Source organism: Camelus ferus, chromosome 18 (assembly GCF_009834535.1).
Source record: "Camelus ferus isolate YT-003-E chromosome 18, BCGSAC_Cfer_1.0, whole genome shotgun sequence".
In the NCBI taxonomy this organism is placed as follows: Eukaryota; Metazoa; Chordata; class Mammalia; order Artiodactyla; family Camelidae; genus Camelus; species Camelus ferus.
Window position 1 is genome coordinate 11305749 of NC_045713.1, and position 20154 is coordinate 11325902.

General features: G+C 52.8%; 2 protein-coding genes and 1 non-coding gene across 3 annotated transcripts in view; 1 reads left to right on the forward strand and 2 right to left on the reverse strand.

Moving 5' to 3' along the window:
- Positions 1 to 7934, reverse strand: part of FBXL18 (F-box and leucine rich repeat protein 18) — a 31463-nt gene extending 23529 nt beyond the window's left edge. The window contains 2 exon segments of the mRNA XM_032459978.1: positions 2906 to 3121; positions 7876 to 7934. Of these exon segments, the coding sequence (XP_032315869.1) occupies positions 2906 to 3121; positions 7876 to 7923 (264 nt within the window). The 5' untranslated portion in view covers positions 7924 to 7934.
- Positions 7935 to 12069: 4135 nt separating this feature from the next.
- On the forward strand, positions 12070 to 12139 carry TRNAP-AGG. Its single transcript has one exon. It is a non-coding gene; the product is annotated as a tRNA-Pro (tRNA).
- A 4143-nt stretch (positions 12140 to 16282) lies between these two features.
- Positions 16283 to 19693, reverse strand: ACTB (actin beta). Its single transcript, XM_032459979.1, has 6 exons — positions 19551 to 19693; positions 18711 to 18839; positions 18326 to 18565; positions 17455 to 17893; positions 17185 to 17366; positions 16283 to 17029 (listed from the first exon to the last, which is right to left on the reverse strand). Exons 2-6 carry the CDS (start codon positions 18831 to 18833, stop codon positions 16886 to 16888), a joined length of 1128 nt encoding a protein of 375 aa, XP_032315870.1. The 5' UTR covers positions 18834 to 18839; positions 19551 to 19693; the 3' UTR covers positions 16283 to 16885.
- Positions 19694 to 20154: the final 461 nt, after the last annotated feature.

The following is a 20154-nucleotide window of genomic DNA, read 5'->3' on the forward strand; positions in this document are numbered from 1 at the left end:
CTGGTGTCTCCTCCATCTCACCCCCTCAGGTCGCACCCTCCCCCACCATGGGCAGGGAGTCGCGAGGGGCCCAGCTGAGGAGGGACACTGGAGGGCAGAGCTGGCGCCTCTGTCCCCCGCCACGCGCTTACCTTCAGCCAACAGTCAAGAGCCCCGGCCAAGTGGGAATGGAAGATGGACCCAGTGAAAAAGTCTGGTGCTTCCTTGAAAAGCTAAACATGGAGTCACCACGTGACCCCACAATTCCACGGCCAGGTGCGTACCCAAGGGAACTGATGGCAGGGACTCAGACAGACACCTGTACCCTGGTTCTCGGCAGCACTGTTCACAGTAACCGAAAGGTGGAAACAGCCCAGCAGTCCATCAGCAGATGAACAGATAAAGGAAATGGGGCCCACCCGCACAGGGAGACTCTCCTCAGCAGGGAAGGGGACTAAGTCCCTGCACGGCTACGATGGGGACGAACCCTGAGGGCATGATGCTCCCTCAGAAAAGTCACTCACAGAGATCACGTACTGTGGGGCGGAGGGTACAGCTCAGGGGTAGAGCGCGTGCTTAGCATACACAAGGTCCTGGGTTCAATACCCAGTACGTCCTCTAAAAATAAAGAAGTAAACCTAATTACCTCCCCCGCCAAAAAAAAAAAATTAAAAGATCACATATTGCATGATTCCACATATATGAAATATCCAGAATAGGCCAAATCAGAACCAGAAAGGAGAACAGAGGCTCCCAGAGGCTGGGGAAAGGGGAATAGGACTTGCTGCTTAACAGTTTCAGAGTTTCTATTTAGCGTGATTTAAAAAAAGTTTCAGAAATAGCGGTGACAGTTGTGTACCATTGTGAATGCCCTTCAGGCTACGGAACTGTATTCTTAAAAACGGTTGAGATGGTAAGTTTCATGTCACGCAGGGTTTTTTAACATCACCCAGTGGAATCACACCCTGGAAGCTTGCTTTTTGGTTGTTGTTTTCCTTCACATCACATGCACTTTTACATCGTCAGATGTGCCTCAAAAACCTGGCCTGGGCTGCCGAGGGGCCACGCACGGCCAGTCAGGGGCCTGGCGGCCACGACCTACAAACAACACAGCATCGAGCATCTGTACACATCCGCGAGGCTCGTGCATCTGACCCCTTCTCTACGGCCAACACGCATGGGAACGGTGCTGGCAAAGCACACGTGTTCTAAATCTCCAGACAGACTGCTCTGGCACCTGCCCCTTCCTCTCCAGGAAAGAACCCCCGTGGGCAGGAAGCCTGACCTCGGCGCTTTAGGGGGCGAGCACAGCGCCCTTGTGAGGAAGGAGCACAGCGCTCTTGCAGAAAGAGCCAGAGCCCCCAGGGGCCTCGTGCTGCGTGTCAAAGGCACCACTTCACAACCGGAAACAACAGTGGGAACCAGTCTCCTAAAATTTGAGTTTCTGCCCAGGTCTCTGTTTATCTTTAAAGATATGTCCTCAATTGATTTTTCAACCAAGGTTGCAGAAAATTCAATGACAGGATCATCTTTTCAGTAAATGGTGCTAGGAGTGACAAGTAAATGTGCAAAAAAGTGAGCCTCACCCTGACCCCACAGCACACACGGAGAGGAACACAAAAGGATCACAGACTGACTGTAAGACCTTAAACTATACACTTCCATAACTCAACATAGGAGGGTGCTGGAAAAACTGGACAGCCACATGCAAAAGAATGAAACTGGACCCCTATCTTACACCACACACAAGAATTCACCCAAAATGGATTAAAGACTTGAATGTAAGATCAGAAACCACAAGACTCCTAGAAGAAAACATAAGCATTAAGCTCTTTGACCTTGGTCTTGGTGATAATTTTTTAAAATCTGACACCAAAAACAACAAAAGCACAAAGAAACACATGTAACTACACCCAACTAAAGAGCTTCTGCCCAGCAGAGGAAATCATCAGTGAAGTGAAAGGCAGCCTACCAAACGGAAGAAGACATATCTGATAAAGCGCTAATATCTAAAAGACACAAAGAACTCACACAACTCAACAGCAAAAAACAATCCAATTAAAAAGTGGGTAGAGGATTTGATAGATATTTTTCCAAAGAAACATCCACATGGACAACAGGCACATGAGAAGATGCTCAACATCACTGATGACTCAGGGAGATGCAAATCAAAACCACAGTGAGACATCACCTCACACCTGTCAGGACGGCCATCTTCAAGAAGACCGGGCGGGGGAGGGGAGGGTACAGCTCAGGGGTAGAGCACCTGCTTAGCATGCATGAGGTCCTGGGTTCAATCCCCAGTACCTCCATTAAAAAAAAAAAAAAAGATGACAAGAGATAACAAGCGTTGCCAGGAAATAGAGAACTTTCGATGGTGTGTTACCAATAAAAATATCAAATCACTATATTGTATACCTGAAACTAATAATAATGGTGTAAGTCAACTATACTTCAATAAAAAAGAAAAAAATTTTAAATCGAGCTCATAGATCTAGAGAACTAATGGGGGGAGGGGAGGTCAAAAAGTACAAAGTACCAGTTATAAAATAAGTAAGTCCTGAGGATGTAATGTAGGGCCTCGTGACCATATTGCATGTTTGAAAGTTGTATGAGAAGCTCTTAAAAGTTCTCATCACAAGAAGAAAAATGTTGTAACTATATAAGGTGACAGATGTTGACTGACGTGGAGATCATTTTGCAGTGTATACAAACATGAAACCATTATGTTGTACACCTGAAACTAAGATAATGTTATTTAAAAAGAAAAAAGAAGAGGACAACACAGGAGAAAATCATGATTCCAGGTTTCATGATTTCTTCAACAGAATACAAAAAGCATGCACTCAAAAATCCAATAAATTGGGCTTCACCAAAATTAAAAACTTATGCTCTTTCCCCACCACCTGCGCCCGCGCCAGCTCACCTCGTAGTCCTTCTGCAGCAGCACCGTGTGGGTGAGGCTCTTGTCCAGGCACAGTGCAGCTAGCTTCCGGCAGGTGCGCCGGACGTTCAGAACCAAGTCTGTGCTGGGGATGTGGCTCAGGATGTGCAGGAGGATCTCATCTGAGAAGCCCAGCAGGTGGGCGTCGTCTGCCACTGAGGCTGCAGCCGGGGGCGCATCGCCATCGTTGGACACGTCCTGCAAACAAGGGACACCGAGTTCCCACGGGATCCCCAAGGGCAGCTCTCAGCCAAGAGAAGCCCTCCCTGCAGCCTGTGGGAAAGACGGGGCTTTCACCAAAACTCGTAGCTGCAGGCCAAGAACCCAGGCCATTCTTCAAAAGCCCCTTTTCCATCTGCACACCAGGAGCTCTCTTCAAACGTAAGAGATCTGAAATGAAATCTCAAAAAACTTTTTGAAATTTAAAAGGGATTTTTCCTACTGCAGGTCTCAAGTCTGGCAGGTTTCCAACAACTTATGACCACTAGCCAAGGCTGTCAGTCTCTGGAAGCTGCTATCCCCCAACTCTGCCCCAAATGTCAGGCTGTTTGCTGTTTCAAACCCTTAGGTAGGTGAATTCCAAGAAGAAACAATGATAAAGGGTCTTTACCAATAGTAGCAGTGTCTTCACCTCCCAGGGCTGCTGTGATGAATAATGAGTTACTGTGTATCAAGTCCTCAGAACAGTAGCTCTTTTCAGCCCTGTCATTAGCAATGAGAGGAACCATCACAGAATGTGAAACTATCAAGTCCTTAGAAACAAGCAGCAGCATGCACAGGACCAATGACATCTTTCAGTCTTAAGATTAGTAACAAACAATAGAGATGGCACAACTGATCTCCACCTACCACTTTCTGGTTAGAAACCTGTGCTGATATTTCCAAGAAGACGTCCACGCATCTTATTGTTTCATTTTGCTTTTGCAGAAATCTGCAAAAGGTTTTCTGCCCTAATGTGGGCTTCCCATCCTATGGGTCAGCAGCTTGTACAACCAAGAGAGAGAGGGGCTTGACCTATGTCAGTGTGACAGGAAATCCCCAAGCCAAGGCCAAAGGCACTGGGATGCCCTAGGAAGAGCCCATGGAGGGAGGAAGCCCTGTATCTTCCCAATACCCCACGAAAGGGATTCTCCTGCCTCTAAGGTATCCTCACTGAGGGGGTGCCTCTCTGACACTCCAAGGAGCGTGCCTGTAATAGGGAAAAACAACTCTGACTCCATATTGGAGCTGTTTCTTTCACTTTGACCTTGTATTCTATTGCTTTTGCTACAAATTAATCTTGCTCCCTATAAGCATAAATTATACATAATGGCTCATCTCTGGGAACCCTGCCTCCCAGAACATGAGCATTAAGCTAAAGTACCTTTGTTTAGCGCATAGGAAACATCCTGACCAGGACCACTTGGGAAAGGCTGCAGGAAGGATGAAATTAACATCCTCTCTGGGAGGCTTACCGGAAACAGGAAATGTTTGACTTTATTCCCACCCATTTTAGTATTAAAGAAGTCTGAATTCTACCTCATGCAAGACGGTTTTTGGGGGACACTGTCCACCATCCTCTCAGTCCAGCTGGTTTTCCGAATAAAGTCACTATTTCTGGCACCAAATACTTGTTCCTCAGATTAACTGGCCTGTCATGGGGTGAGCAGTACGAGCTTGAACTCAGTTATATGCCCAGAACCCTTTCTACTGCCTTTTCCAATGACTATGTCTATAAGCCCCTGCCTGCCTCTTCTTTCGTACATATTTGCAGGGATGGAAGTGTGGAGGCTTGGAGAGCCCCGCTGCTTCCATGACAACCGTGATGTCTGGGGAGGAAGGGCCTGTCTGCACACCCCACTCAGGCACCAGGGGTTTCCCGCGAACTCTGACTGTGACAACCCTGCAGGCTCTGCATCCAGCCAAACCCTCACCAGGCCAGGAAAAGGTGTCCACGAATACCGCCCACCTCTTCAACAGCATCAACCCTCCCTACTCTCCCTTCTTCCAAAGACGCAGCAGGCAGACGTGATTTCCCTTCTCCCCTTCCATCTGATGTGCCCTCGACCCTATCTCCCTCCTCCCACCTTTATGGGGGCAGAAGGCAGTCATCAGACCCAAGTCCACAGCTGCCCTGGGCCGCTGGATTCTGCATCTAGTGTTTCCAACCATAAGTGACTTTCCTGAGAAATTACCCAGACCCAACCATCTGGATCACCCCCAGGCACCTGTTAAAAATCAGATTCCCAGGCCCCACCCTAACCCAAGGGACTCCAGAGAGAGAGAGAGAAACTGGAACCAGGGGAGACCCTTATCAGGCCAGCTTGGTGTACACAGCTCCTGGTGACAAGAGGGAGTGGCTGGGCCTGAATTCCACTGAGCAGCCTGAGGCTCACCCTCTTCTGACCCCAATATACAGATCTGTCAACGTAAGAATGCCACTGCAGAACAAAGAGAACACAGGACAAAACACTCCAAGAAATTCCAGCATCACAGAATTTCCACAGGTACACTATGGAATACTGAATTTCTCTTAAAACCATCTAGAAATTACAAGAATTTAAAAAAAAAAAAAAGGAGTTGTGTTCCAGCTCCTTCTGTCCAGTCTCAGCACCTCCCACCAAATCATTTCTTCCCACGTGCTGGGCCCCAGTGCTGTCCTGAGGCCATACACCCCCTGGCTGGGATGGGCACTCCAGGGTCGCGGGCCTGGGAGAGGAACAGTTGCCCAGGCGGCAGGTGATACTGGTTCCCCTGGTCTCCCGACCGCAGATCCCAGGAGGACCCAGGATGCTGGGTTTGCGACAGTTGAGTCTTTCCACTGGAACCGAGGCTTCATCTGAGACAGTGCACCTTCCCCCCAAGAAAGGCAGCAGGCTCTGGAGAGGCAACAGCAAACCAGGAGCCCCCACCAGGAAGGAGGGAAGAGGCCTCAGAGCTTCTTCATCCGTGAAACAAAAATGTGGTCCAGCCAACGCCCACCTCCACATGCACCTAAACACCTGTCACTGCTTCCCTCTGCCTCTCGGGGGACGTGTTCTCAGCTACCAGGGAAACCGAGGCAGACTCACTCTCCATCTTTAAAACAATGAGGTAAGCAGCCCGAGGTCAGAGAGCAGGCATCACCCAAGGCACAGCCTGAACAGCTGAGCCTGATAGTGCCCTTCCCACCACCACCAGGAAAGGGCCGCTGGGGCTTCCTGCAAGGCCCAGCCAAGCACTTCCTGGAGTCTTCGGAAATTCCACTTCAGGGCCAGGTGATATTTATCGGCCCAGAGGGGAACCATCTGGCTAGAACAGGATGACAGTTGAAAAAGGCCTGAAGAGTAGGGGTTCAAAAGGTTTAGTTATTCGATCAACTGTGTTTTACGTACTTTTTTAGGCTGTGTAACATTTCACAATTTTTTTTAACAAGTTAAGCAAAATTAAATATGGAAACCTAGGTACTCCCCCTCCAAAAAAAAACCTCCCAGGTGTTTACCAACTAACTGCTTACCGGTCAGGCACCGAAAGAAGTCACAGGATTCACATATCAACTGACGAGATGTCTGGGATGTGCTCTGAATAATCCAAGGGGTGGGGGGAGGTGGGAAGGTCACAGGTGAACCAAGATTGATCACCTGTTAACTATTAAAACTGGGCAACGGGTACACAGAGGTTCATCGCGCCACTCTTTGGCAAGTATGTGGAATTTTACGTTGTAATTTTTTTAATCCCTGGAGCAACCTGAAGGACGCTTCTCATATTGCCCCCTTAAGCCTTTGCTACTCGAGTTGGCATCTTCCAGAATGTCCCCTGATACACAGCACTCAGACCTCCAAGACTCGGCGCAAGCTGTTCCCACCAGCAGACATGCCACCACACAAGGCCAACTGCTACTTTCAGAACTTCAGCTCAAACGCTCCCTCCCTGGCAAAGCCCTTACAGCATCCCCCAGCCACACTCAACCCCTCTTCCTCCTCCTCCTCCCCCCCTCCCCCTGGTACTGCCCCAGGTACCCTCCTGCCCACGCCCCCGCCTCACCAGGTGAGTTGTACTGATCTGTTGCTTGCTTATCTCCTCACCAGGCCAGGAAGGGCTCCAGAACAGAGATCACCTTTTAATGCCCAAGAGGCATTGAACTAGGGGTCAATGAAGCACTGCTTAAGAATCATTTAGGGTGCTATTAAAAACGCAGAGCCCAGCTCCTCAGAGACTCAGGGATTTGTTCTGGGCACCTGAACTTTAAAGCCAGCAAGGACTTTTAAAATCAGTCCACCCCATTCTGGAAGTGGAAATGGTTGCAAATATATTTTTTTTAAACCACTGCATTATATACCATGAAAGTGCAAACTTTATGGTATGCAAACTATACCTCAGTCAAGCCATAATTAGATTATCCCAGAAAAAGGGAGTTTGATCTCCACATCCAGGATTGAACAAGACTCCCCTCTCTCCTCTCAAGCCAAGAGACAGACACTCACGATGCAACAAGAGGCGTCACTGGCCAGGTCCCCAATATGTGCTTCTAGGAACAGAGGGGCCTGGCGCCAGGACCCCATAAGACCAAGGTACCAGTCAGCACGCCCTCCCCTCAAGCACATGCAACTGAACAGAATCTGCTAACACAGCGAGGCTACCCACCAGGACTCTTCCTCAGGGAGCTGACACTCTGACCCTTCGATCCTACCACCAGCATGCGGGTGGACCCCTTACCCTCCCCCTCAATCAAGGGGCCAAATCTACTTCAAATAAAGATCTGTCAGCAACCCCAGCCACCTTCCACGTAGCCATACCCCCTTCACTCCTATTCCCTAGAGCACAGGTAGGCAGGCCGCTAAGACTTAGGAAGTACACTCAACGGTCTGAGTCTCAAATGATAGACATAAACACAAGTGCACACAGGTACACAAAGAGGTAGGTGGGAAGCAACAAAAAGGAAAGGCCCCAGTCAGAGTCCAGATCCCCCATTCCCTGGTCTGCAGAGAATATACCTTGCACCACATTACAGGAACCCAGTCGGATTCTCCATCGGACCACATTTGTAGAGCATTGGGGGAGAAATTCAGGGTAAGTCATAAGTCCTCCAGCTGAAATGGCTTTTCCTCCACTACCCCCTCAAGTTACACAAGCACGCTCAGAGAAAAGTGGGCTGGACTGAAACTGAACATTCAGAGACAGAGGATGCAATGTGAAGCGGGCAGGGAGGAAGAACGTCTCAGAGCTCCAAGGGCTGAGCACAGGGGTATGGGGAAAGGGCCTGAGAGGCCCAGAGCAGCCTGGAAACTCTGGGGAAGGGGGTGAGAGGGGAGAAGTCTAATGATCAGGAATTCGGAACTGGGGAATGTCTGGAAAACGGAAGGCTGAGAGAGTTTGTGCCTTCAGATACCAGGTCAGGTCCTGAGGCGCAGAATGGGGTAAGGAAGAGGCAGGGGACAAGGCCAGGGTTGGGATGGGAAGGACCGGCCAAGGCCGAGGCCGGGGTTGGAGCGTGAAGGACCAAACCAGGCCGACGCCAGGGTCGCAGTAGGAAGGACCGAGCGGAGGCAGGAAAGAGGTCAAGGTGGGAAGCACAGAGCCAGGCCGAAGTCCGGAAGGGAAGGATGGACCGGGGCAGGGGGCGGGACGGAAAGGACGCAGGGGGACCGGGATCGAGGTGGGGACGACCGATCCCAGCCGAGGCAGCCAGACAGGGAGGAGAGGGGAGACATGTGCTGGCCATACCTCTCCTGAGCTGGCCATGTCGGGGGCGCGCCGAGTCTCGGCCTCCGGTGCCACAGCTTTGGGACCTCCCGCCTGGCGGGCCAGGGATGCTCAAAGCCGGCGCGCCCGCAGCTCCACACAGACCCGGGCAGAAGGCGGGGCCGCCCGCAACTTCCGGCGCCCGCCGACACGCACTTCCGCTCGTCCGCGGGCGGGTCCCTGCGGCCGCCATGTTGGGTGCGGCGCGCCGCCAAGCCCCACTAGGGCGTGGGGTGAGCCTGGGAGGTCCGGGAGTGGCCCGTACTTGCTCTCTGCCCTCATCTCCCACTTCTCTGCCCTCTGCACGCCCCTTTCCCGCCACGCGGGCCTCCTCCTGCTGGCGCAGCACTCGCCTCCTACAGGCCTTTGCATGTGCCGTCGCACTGCCTGCAGTGTTCAGAAACCACCTGTCAGAGAGCCGGTCCCTGCGCACCCTGCAGACGATAGCATGACCTCCTCCCCGTCCTCAATTGTACACACCTACACTTGCCCTTATCCTGTGCTGTTTTTCTCCATAGCTCTTAGCACCATCCGATCTAATGTCTTTTTTTTTTTTTTTTTTTTTTCCTGGCCTTCCCCAATAAACTGTATGTCCCTGTACCTAGGACACTCCCTGACATGGACACTGAATGAATATTTTCTGGATTCATTAATGTGTGGATGATACGATCTCACCCGTAACCTTCTGCGTTTGCAATTTACTAATAAAAATTCGTGGGGAAAGAAAGAACCGGATTTGAGTGTTGGTGCTTACTCCCTCCTGGGTGACCCAAGCAAGTGTGTTTCTCGGGAGTGGTAAAGTACTGCTAACTGGGGAGCTTAAACACTGGAAATTCATTCTTTCACAATTCTGGAGGCTAGAAGTCAGAAATGAAGATGTTGACTGCGCAATGCTCCCTCCAAAGGCTCAAGGAAAAAATCCTTCCTTGTGTCTTTCTAGCCTTTGGTGGTTTCCAGCAATCCTTGGATTTGGAGTTCCTTGGTTTACGGTTGCATACTCCAAGCTCTGGCTCCGGGGCCATCTTCCCTCTTTACATGCATGTGTGCAAGTGTGTGTGTGGGGGTGTGGACGCACATGCGTGTGTGTAGCCTCCCCTCTTCGTATAAAGACACCAGTCATGTTGGATTTAAGATCCACCTCAGGCCAACATGACCTCATCTTAACTAATGACATCTGCAAAGACTTTGTTTCCACATAAGGTCACATTCTGAGACTCCAGGTAAACATGAGTCTTTGGGGGACACTATTCAACCTATGATATGCAGCTTCATAGCAAACCACCCTTGGGCCTCGTTCCCCTCCCCCCTCATCAGGTTGAGCCAGCTGGTGCCAAGAGGCCTCTGACAGCTCCTACTGTGGGTGGGCCTCCGTGCAGCCAGGCACAGCCCTTGCCTCAAAGGGCTTACGGTTTAGTCGACAGTTAGGTACGCCTTCAGGCACAAGACACTCGTGTTCGTGCGGTTCCTGTTGTTTACTCTTGAAGCCCCAACGCTGGAGCCCAACTCTGATTCAGGCAGGCACCTGGGGGAGTTGCACATTGGCCCAGGTCCCTCCTCCAGCCCTCCTGACTCCCTGCCCCATCCTCCTCTTCCTCTGTAATCCATAATCAGGTATGTTTCTCCTCTGACAGCCGTGTTTACTGTCTCTCCCCTGCTAGAACAGGGCCCAGCAGCAGCAGTCCCTTGATAAACATTTGTGAAATAAATGATTGATGAAATGAGATGATACACGTATGTGTCCAGCACAGAGGAGCCATGCAATACACAGAAGCTGGAACCACAACTATTATTACTTGTTCTAAGGAGGAAGGAGTCCTGTGTTTCTTGGGCCTCCCCAATTCCAAGGAACATTGGAGCTGGAAATCACTAAATGTTGGGGCTCAAGGAGACTGGAGTGAGGAGTCAGCTCCGATGCCTCACTGTTCTCACCCTGTCACAGGCTTTCCCAGGTTTGGGTGACACTTCGTCACAGCATCCCCAATGGCTTGTGCTCTGAGAGCCCGACCCTGCAGCGCCTGGCTGACCAGAGCCAGGTCTGAGCGCTGGACCCCGTGGGTTCACCGAGAGCCTGGGGTAGAGTCTAGATATGATGCAGGCGAAGACGAGTGGTCTCTGTTATCCCCTACCCACTCCGATCCACCTAACAGTGGGGTCTGGAGAAAAGCAGCTCTTTCCTAATAGAAATCATGATGGCTGCCGTGCTCAAGTCACTGCTTGTGTAACTAACATTTTCCACTTGGGTCTCCATTGGAAATGTCACCCAACCCTGGTGGAGGTAGACCCTATTATCACCCCATCTTGCAGAAGAGGACACAGGTCCCCGCGAGTGGCAAAGTTGGGGCTTGATTCCACATTGTCTCTTTTCTTTTTTTTTTTTTTGCAGGTGTAGGAGGAGGTAATTAGATTTATTTATTTATATTTTTAAGTGGAGGTACTGGGGATTGAACCCCAGACCTCATGAATGCTAAGCGCACACTCTACCATTTGAGATACACCCTCCCCCCACCAAGTCCATGTTGTCTCCATGCCAGAATCCAGAGGCCTCCAATTCTGCCTCCTTAACTGTATTGAGGGAAAAAGACCTCCAGGCATCGGGAGGCTGCAGTGAGGGGTGGATGGAGCCTGGTGAAGGTGTTCAAGACAGGGAGAAGGCCTTGGATGAAGCCCACCAGGAGAGCCTCCATGCTCAGGCCACCATCAAGGTACCCCTGTCCCCCTTCTAGGGCTGCATCCCACCAGAAGCATTTTTGAAGGAACCACACCTTGCCTAAGCTCCTCCCACTGCAGCCAGCCCATCCAAAGTGACCTCACGAAACTGCCCATCTAGAGGTGAAAACTTCCTCCCACAGAAAAATAACCTGCACACAGATGTCTACAGCAGCTTTTTTCATAATGGCCAAAACTTGGAAGCCACCAAGATGTCCTTCAGAAAATGAATGGAAAAATAAACCGTGGTCCATGGTCCATCCAGACAACAGAATATTACTCAGCAATAAAAAGAAATGAGCTACCAACTTATGAAAAGACATGGAGGAACCTTAAATGCATATTAGTAAGTAAAAGAAGCCAAACTGATAAGGCACATGCTGTGTGATTCCAACTATATAACATTCTGGAAAAGGCAGAATTATGGAGACTAGAAAAAGATCAGTGATCTCACAGACATAGAAAACAAACTTATGGTTACCAAAGGAGAAAGGAGGAGGGGAGGGATAAATTAGGAGTTTGGGATTAACAGATACACATTACTATATATAAAAGAGATAAACAGCAAGGACCTACTGTGCAGCACAGGGAACTGTATTCAATATCATATAATAACCTGCAATGAAAAACAATCTGAAAAAAAAAAGGATACATACATACGTACAACTGAATCACTTTGCTGTACACCTGAAACAATGTAAATCAACCATACTTCAATTAAAAAAAAAAGATCAGAGGCAGGATATAGCTCAGTGGTAGAGTTCGTGCTTAGGAAGCACGAGGTCCTGAGTTCAATCCCCAGTACCTCCATCAAAAAAATAAACCTGATGACCTCCCGCAAAACAAAAACAAAGACAAAAAATATTTTTAGAGTGAAAAGAAAATACTAAAAAAAAAAAAAAAATCAGTGGTTGCCAGGGGTTGGGGGGGCGGCCGGGGAGGGCTGACTAGGCAGAGCACAGATGCTTTTCAGAGCAGGGAAACGACTCTGTATGATACTGTAAAGGCGGATGCTTTTCCAAACCCATACAACGTGAACACCAAGAGTGAAGCATAATGTAAATGATGGACTTTGGGTGATGCGACATATCAATGTAAGTTCATCAGTGCTGACACTTGTACCACTCTGGTGGGGATGCTGAGGATGGAGGAGGTTACACAAGTGTGAAGGCAGCGGGTATATGGGAAATCTCAGTGCCTTCCTCTCAACTTTGCTATGAACCTAAAACTGCTCTAAAAATTAAAGTCTATTACTTAAAAAAATTTTTTTACTTATTTATATATATTTTAATTGGAGGTACTGGGGATTGAACCCAGGACCTCATGCATGCTAAGAAGGCACTCTACCCTCCCCTAAAGTCTATCACTTTTTAAATATGTTTGTCTGAGCTACTCACTCCTGAAGGTGCTCCCTCTGCCTCTGCATGTTCTGCTCCCTCTGTCGGAGGGCTCTCACCCCACCTCCGGCTCGTTGCTCCTCACCCTCCCAAAGTCCCTTCCCCAGAAAGCCTTCCCTTCCCCCAGACCAGGTCACATGTTCCGTTATCCCCTGGCACCATCCCTCCAAGTTTTCCTTAAAGGTGTTCATCATAGTGGAGAATTCAAGAACCATCAGTGTGAGTTTGGGGTTCACGTCTGTCGTCCCACCAGGCCAGTGCCACCCCCTTGAACTTTCTACAGTGATGGTATGTTCCATACCTGTGTTTAGTGGGATAAGCGCTAGCCACAGGTGGCTACCAGGCCCTTGAAATGTGACTTGTGCCGCTGAGGAACTGGATTCTTAATTGTAATTCATTTCAATTTAAATAGCCACGTGTGGCTCGTGGCCCCCTAGGGGACAGCACAGCAAGGATGTAAACTCTTGAGGGCAGGGACAATGTCTGAGCCCCCTTCCCCCTAGTACTGAATGGCTGCCTGAAATATAAGCTGAATGATGAATATGTGGAGTGAAGTCACCAATCAGTGGCAAGGGTCTCTGAATCTCCCAGCCCGTGTCCCTTGGGTGATTCCTGGGCAGAGCGTGTGTTCAAATCCTGCCACTGCCAGCTCCAAACTGCCTCAGAACCTCAGTTTCCGCACAAGGAAGAGGACTATCCTGCAACAGTGCGACCACGAGCCGCCTCCCTGTGTCCTTCCCACTGAGCTCCAGGAAGACGTGTCGGGAGGAAGGAGACAGCCCCGGGCTCCGAGCCCCCGCTGGGACCAAGACCCTCCCCCTCTTTGGGCGCCTGTTGGAGTGCAGTTCCATCAGGCAGGGAGAGCTTTGCAGAGGAGGAACATTCTGGTGAGAGATGATTTCAGACCATTAAGAGGATGAACCTCAGGTGGTCAGGACAGCCTCACGGGGGAGCCAGCCACCTGAGGAAGCAGGGAGCTTCCCGTCCCAGGGCAGGGCAGGGCGCACTGCAGAGGTGGCTGGAGGGTCAGAGCAGAGATGCCAAATGTCTGTAAAACAAGAAGATATCGTGTTGGTCTGAACCTTGACGTATCTGGCCTGTGGATCTGTCAGGCTTCCCAAGAATTAGGGTCAAACTCCAGCTTCCTCACTTATAAGGTGGCTAACCTGGGGCCAGCGGACCTGTCCTCCCCAAGCCTCAGTTTCCTAATGTGTAAAATGGGTGCTGAGAGGAAGCTGGGAGGCAATGAAGCATCCTCTGGCTTAGCCTGGCTTGGCTAAGATGACCAGCCTAGCTGCAGCCCCGGGAGGGAAGGAACAGGACCTAAAGGGTCAATCGTGTGCCTCAGCTGCACCTCCAGAGCCTCTCAAAGGAAAAGATTGATGGAGCTCCTGCTCACCAGTGCTCTTACAAGGGCTCAGCGAGCCCTGCAAGTGTTACTAATGTTCCCATTTCTCAGATGAGCACATGGACAGGAATGTGACTTCTTGGGGCCACATAGACAAGATATATGGCCCCAAACACCCTCCCACTGGGCCTCTGTCCTCAGTCAGTCAAGGTCTCTGCCTGAGACACACACGCCCACACCTACACCTGGCCAGGTGACTGCACCAGCTCAAGCACCCCTCCCACAGGAAGCCGTCTGAAGAAGCCTCTTGCCCAAGAGTAGACGGCTGTCCCCCTCCACCACCAGCCGAGTTTATGGTCCTTTATTACCTTATTTGCTTTTTGAAAGAGGCAAAATGATGATTGCTTTTTTTAAATCCATATTTCTTAAGTATTTTTCAGGTTCATTGACGAGTTGTGATGTTATATCTACACCCAAGACACATCGACGTGATGAACTTCTCCAACTCCCCGTGTCCTGTATCACACGCGACCTCCGCTCTTTCTTCTCATTGTCACAGTCGGTATGGTACATTTGTTTGCCTACGTATTTATTCTGTCTTCCCATTAAGCTGAGTGCCTCATGAGGGCAGGAAACACACCTGGTTTCTTCTCCACTGAGTCCCATTCCCTGGCGCAATGCCTAACACAAACGGTGGGAGGGAGGGAGGTTCCAGAACGACAGCTCCTCCAGGGCAGTGTCTGTGTCTGAGACATCAGTATACAGTAGGCACTCAACTATTAATCTGTAATGAATAAGCAAGCAGCCCAAGGTGGAAACTTACTTGCAGCTCCCAGAACCCAGGGCTCACCACCACCCCTGAATTAAACCAAAAGAGCTGAAACTGTCCCGGAGGGACTCCCCTTCCCAGACCCTGGTTCCTGGACCTCTAAGGCTGCACAGGGTCAGGGGACGGAGCCACCGAAGCATCCTTGGTGCTGCTGCCGTGCACAGGTAGAGGCAGGCAGCCTGGGATTCTCTCGAAACAGGACCACTTCTGGAGGGCACGCGCTGCACCTGCAGTGCTGTTTCACGTACTAACCTAGGAAAACCTGCCTGGGTGAGCCGGGGGACCGCAGGCTCCTGTTTGGTTTTGGAAGCCATCACGAGGTCAAGTAGTCTCCTTCCCACAACAGAGTTAATCACCTTGTACTAACAGTAACATTTCTCACGTTCCTCCAGGCCTGGAGTTGACCACAAGCCCCGTGAGATGCTGGGCTAAGGGTGCCTTTCTGAGGGTCTGCATCCCTTCCTGAGATGGGCAGCAGTTGGTCATCACCGCCCCCACCGAGGTGCAATGGAGCCTGGGGGAGCAGGGGTTCCTGGAAGGGAGAGGCTTGATTTGGGGGATTTTGAGATTAATTTGGAGGTTGGTTTCTGTGCCTCTCCCCCTCTGGAGATGATAAGGTGGGCGGGGCAAGGAGGGGCCTCCCCAATGGGGTGCCTCTCCCCCTTCCCCCCCAGCCTCTGCCAGTGTTAGTTGCAGCATCTAGCAGCAGGGAGACCAGGCTTGGTCTCTCCTCCCCTTAGCTGACCTGCAATGCCAGGCAGACCCCACCCTCGAGGAGCTGGGCTGCCTCCCACACAGGGGTCTTCGGAGAACTAGGCCAGATCCACACTTCCAACTGGGCCCTGACTACTCACAAGGTAGAATCCAGATCTTGGCCAAGTACTCCCAGAGGCAACCACAACCATCTCTGCCAACCCAACATCCCCCTGCCCACAGGCCCAGGATGAGGGGATAGGGGCGGCCCTACAGACACCCCAGGGCAGTTCCTAGGTCACTCCAGTGAATGGGCAGATTAAGTGCTGACGCCTTATTCATGTCCCCTGGGCCTCAACAGGGCAGGCACAGGAGAGAGAGAGAGGGCCAGGGAAGCCCCAGCCCCAAACCCTGGAGGACACCAAGCTCAGAAAATTAGGGAGCAGCACACAAAACAGCTGACGTGTGGGTACAACTCTGGCTCCCCACCTTTCAAGCATCTGATCTCAGAACTCGGTGAGAAATAAGGTGTGTAAGGGTCAAGCCAGGAAATTCATTTAGAAACAAGAGGCCAGAATCTGCCTACATAACCCTCATGTCTCCAAGATCCTTTAAGATCAAAAGTGCCCCAAAGCACCCCCACTGCCCCAGCCTCTTCCCAACACCACCAGCCACAAAGCCATGTGTTTCTTTAAGGTGTGCACTTTATTGAACTGGTCTCAAGTCAGTGTACAGGTAAGCCCTGGCTGCCTCTGCGCCTCAACCCGCTCTCAGGGGGACCAAAAGCCTTCATACATCTCAAGTTGGGGGACAAAAAAGGGGGGTCATGATGGCTGACCATTCAAAAAAAAAACAAACAAAAACAAGTATTAAGGCAAAGATTAAAAAAAAATTTGGAGTACATAATTTACACAAAAGCAATGCTATCACCCTCCCCTGTGTGGACTCGGGCGAGGACTGGCCCTTCTCCTTAGAGAGGCGGGGCTGCTTTTGGGAAGGCAAGGGACTTCCTGTAACAATGCATCTCACGATATTTGGAATGACTTAAAAAAAAAAAAAAACAATGTACAATCAAAGTCCTCGGCCACATTGTAGAACTTTGGGGATGCTCGATCCAACCGACTGCTGTCACCTTCACCGTTCCAGTTTTTAAATCCTGAGTCAAGCGCCAAAAACAAAAAAAATTCAAAAAAAAAAAAAAAACACCAAATAAAGCCATGCCAATCTCATCTCGTTTTCTGCGCAAGTTAGGTTTTGTCAAGAGAAGGGTGGAACGTAACTAAGTCCGCCTAGAAGCATTTGCGGTGGACGATGGAGGGGCCGGACTCATCGTACTCCTGCTTGCTGATCCACATCTGCTGGAAGGTGGACAGCGAGGCCAGGATGGAGCCACCAATCCACACGGAGTACTTGCGCTCAGGGGGAGCGATGATCTGGGAAGAGAAGAGGACAGTTGGCATGAGGGTTCTGGGTGTCACAGCCCTGGGACCTGAGGGACCCACGCCAACATGGTTGCCTCAATGTCCATCTGCACCCAGGTGGGATCTCACCCGCCACATGACCAGGGCAGCTCAGGCTGGACACTCACCTTGATCTTCATCGTGCTGGGGGCCAGGGCAGTGATCTCCTTCTGCATCCTGTCGGCGATGCCGGGGTACATGGTGGTCCCACCGGACAGCACCGTGTTAGCGTAGAGGTCCTTGCGGATGTCGACATCACACTTCATGATGGAGTTGAAGGTAGTCTCATGGATACCACAGGATTCCATGCCTGGGGGGAGACATTAGTCAGACTTAGCATCCAGTGTGGCCACAGGGTGACCCTCGCTGGGGGGCGGGCATGAGGCCTCCTCACTCACCCAGGAAGGAGGGCTGGAAGAGAGCCTCGGGGCAGCGGAAGCGCTCATTGCCGATGGTGATGACCTGACCGTCAGGCAGCTCGTAGCTCTTCTCCAGGGAGGAGCTGGAGGCAGCAGTGGCCATCTCCTGCTCGAAGTCCAGGGCGACGTAGCAGAGCTTCTCCTTGATGTCACGCACGATTTCCCGCTCGGCCGTGGTGGTGAAGCTGTAGCCACGCTCCGTGAGGATCTTCATGAGGTAGTCCGTCAGGTCCCGGCCAGCCAGGTCCAGACGCAGGATGGCGTGGGGGAGGGCGTACCCCTCGTAGATGGGCACAGTGTGAGTGACCCCATCACCGGAGTCCATCACGATGCCAGTGGTGCGGCCAGAGGCGTACAGGGACAGCACGGCCTGGATGGCCACGTACATGGCTGGGGTGTTGAAGGTCTCGAACATGATCTGGAGGGAGATGGGCCAGGTCACACTCAAGAGGCCAGGAGGAGCAGTCAGGCCAGACTGGGGACATGCAGAGAGTGCAAGGAACACGGCTAGGTGTGCTGGGGATCCCGGGACAGGGACTCACTCCAGACATATTGTGCACCTACTGAATACACACTGAGACCACTTTATGGCAGCCTCGTTGGCTTTGTCACACAAGCCAGTGTTAGTACCTACACCCACAGCACTTTATGCTTTAAACCTACTCAGAAAGGCAAACACGAAAAAAAGATTCCATCTGGGGAAAAGCAAATAGAACCTGCAGAGTTCCAAAGAAGACTCAGGTCAGAGAAGAAAGTCCTAGGAAAATGGCAGAAGAAAGAACACGTGAGAAAGGGTGTGGCAGAGACAAGGAGGGGGTGGCCACCCAGGTGAGGCCAGCGGGCCACTGACCTGGGTCATCTTCTCACGGTTGGCCTTGGGGTTCAGGGGAGCCTCAGTCAGCAGCACGGGGTGCTCCTCGGGGGCCACACGCAGCTCATTGTAGAAGGTGTGGTGCCAGATCTTCTCCATGTCGTCCCAGTTGGTGACGATGCCATGCTCAATGGGGTACTTGAGAGTCAGGATGCCTCTCTTGCTCTGGGCCTCGTCACCCACATAGGAGTCCTTCTGGCCCATGCCCACCATGACGCCCTGCGGAAGGAAGGGCAAGGCGCCTTCATCACCCCACAGCCCCACCGACCCTCACCTGGAAAGCCCAAGGCCTCCCCTCCCCGTCTGCCTGCTCCCGAGAGGGCAGGCCCCACCCACCAAGTCCGACCGGAGGCTGACGCCCTACCTGATGCCGGGGGCGACCCACGATGGAGGGGAAGACAGCCCGGGGGGCATCGTCGCCTGCGAAGCCGGCCTTGCACATGCCGGAGCCGTTGTCGACCACGAGCGCAGCAATATCGTCATCCATGGCGAACTGCGCGGAGAGCAGGGCAGTGAGCCGGGGGTCGGGCGCGGCCGCCCCCGCCCTACTCACTTCCGGCGCGCAGCGCCATCGAGCCGCCAGGGGGCGTCGGCGCGCGCAGAGATTGGGGACAAAGGAAGCCGGCCGGCCGCGTTATTACCATAAAAGGCAAACGCTGGCTGGAGGCGGCCCCGCGGCGCGCGGCAGGAAGCCAGGCCTCCGCCCCCTCCCCACCGGGCGCCGGCCCCGCCCCGCCCAAAAAGCGCCACCCGGCGGGCGCGCGGCGGCCACACCCGCGGGAGCCGGCGGCGCGGGAAGTGCGCGCAGGCGCTTTCGCACCGCGGCGACCCCACCCCTTCCGGCCGACCGCCCCGCCCTCGCCTCCTGGGCTTAGCGCGCACGCGCACAAGCACGCGCACCGGTGTCCCCAGCCCCCACCCGGCTTGGTTGCCCCACCGCGCCTACCCACCCACCCACCCACCTTCCTGCCCCGCTGCCCCGCAGTCCCGCGGGCAGAGCGAGCTGCCCGCCCGTTCCGACAAAGACCCGAGGCCTCCCCGGCCCCGACGGAAACACCCTGGGAGCGCAGCCCCGGCCCCGAGCGCGGAGCGCATGAGTCCGCTCCTCGCACCCCGGCGGCTGTCCATGGGGCGCCGGGGCTGCCTGCCCGGAGGAGGCGCGGGTCCTGCGGCCGGTCAGGGCACGGCCGGCGCGGGGCCCTACCTGGTGGTGGTGTAGACCGGCGGCGAAGGCGGAGCGGAGAGGGGCCTGTGCTGGCGGAGTGGACGCGGTCGCGGCTGTGGCTGCGCGTCGCGCCGCTGGGTTTTATAGGACGCCGCCGCGGCCGCTCGAGCCATAAAAGGCAACTTTCGAAACGGCGAGCGCTGATTGGCCCCGCGCCGCTCACTCACCGGCCTCGCCGCACAGTGCAGCATTTTTTTACCCCCTCTCCCCTCCTTTTACAAAAAAAAAAAAGAGGGGGGGAGATGGATTGGGAGAGAGCGAGAGCGAGATTGAGGAAGAGGAGGAGGGACAGAGTTTTGGCGTTGGCCGCCCTGGGGTGCTGGGCCCGCGGGCGGGGGGCGCGCCTTGGGCCGCCGCCGCTGCCCCGCTGAGCAGTGCTCGGTACGGGCCCTCATGACCAGGCCTGCACCGGCCTGCCTGTCTCCGGGTCCCCCCAACCCCGGGACCCTCCGGGTGTGGATGCCCCGGTGCAGTGAGCGCCCCGTTGGGCAAGGGTCAGCACGGATGCCACGGTCCCGGTAGCTGTGGGTGCATGCTTAAGAAGCAGCTGTTGGTGGGAAGGAGGGGTCAGAGGGTCACACGC

Excerpts from the sequence above, each read along its gene's own strand:
- ACTB (XM_032459979.1), bottom strand. The coding sequence starts at position 18,833 with ATGGATGACGATATTGCTGCGCTCGTGGTCGACAACGGCTCCGGCATG. Across the intron at positions 17,894-18,325 it reads ACCGTGAGAAGATGACCCAG|ATCATGTTCGAGACCTTCAA; the intron begins GTCAGTGGCCCG and ends ATCTCCCTCCAG. Across the intron at positions 17,367-17,454 it reads CTTCCAGCCCTCCTTCCTGG|GCATGGAATCCTGTGGTATC; the intron begins GTGAGTGAGGAG and ends GTCTCCCCCCAG.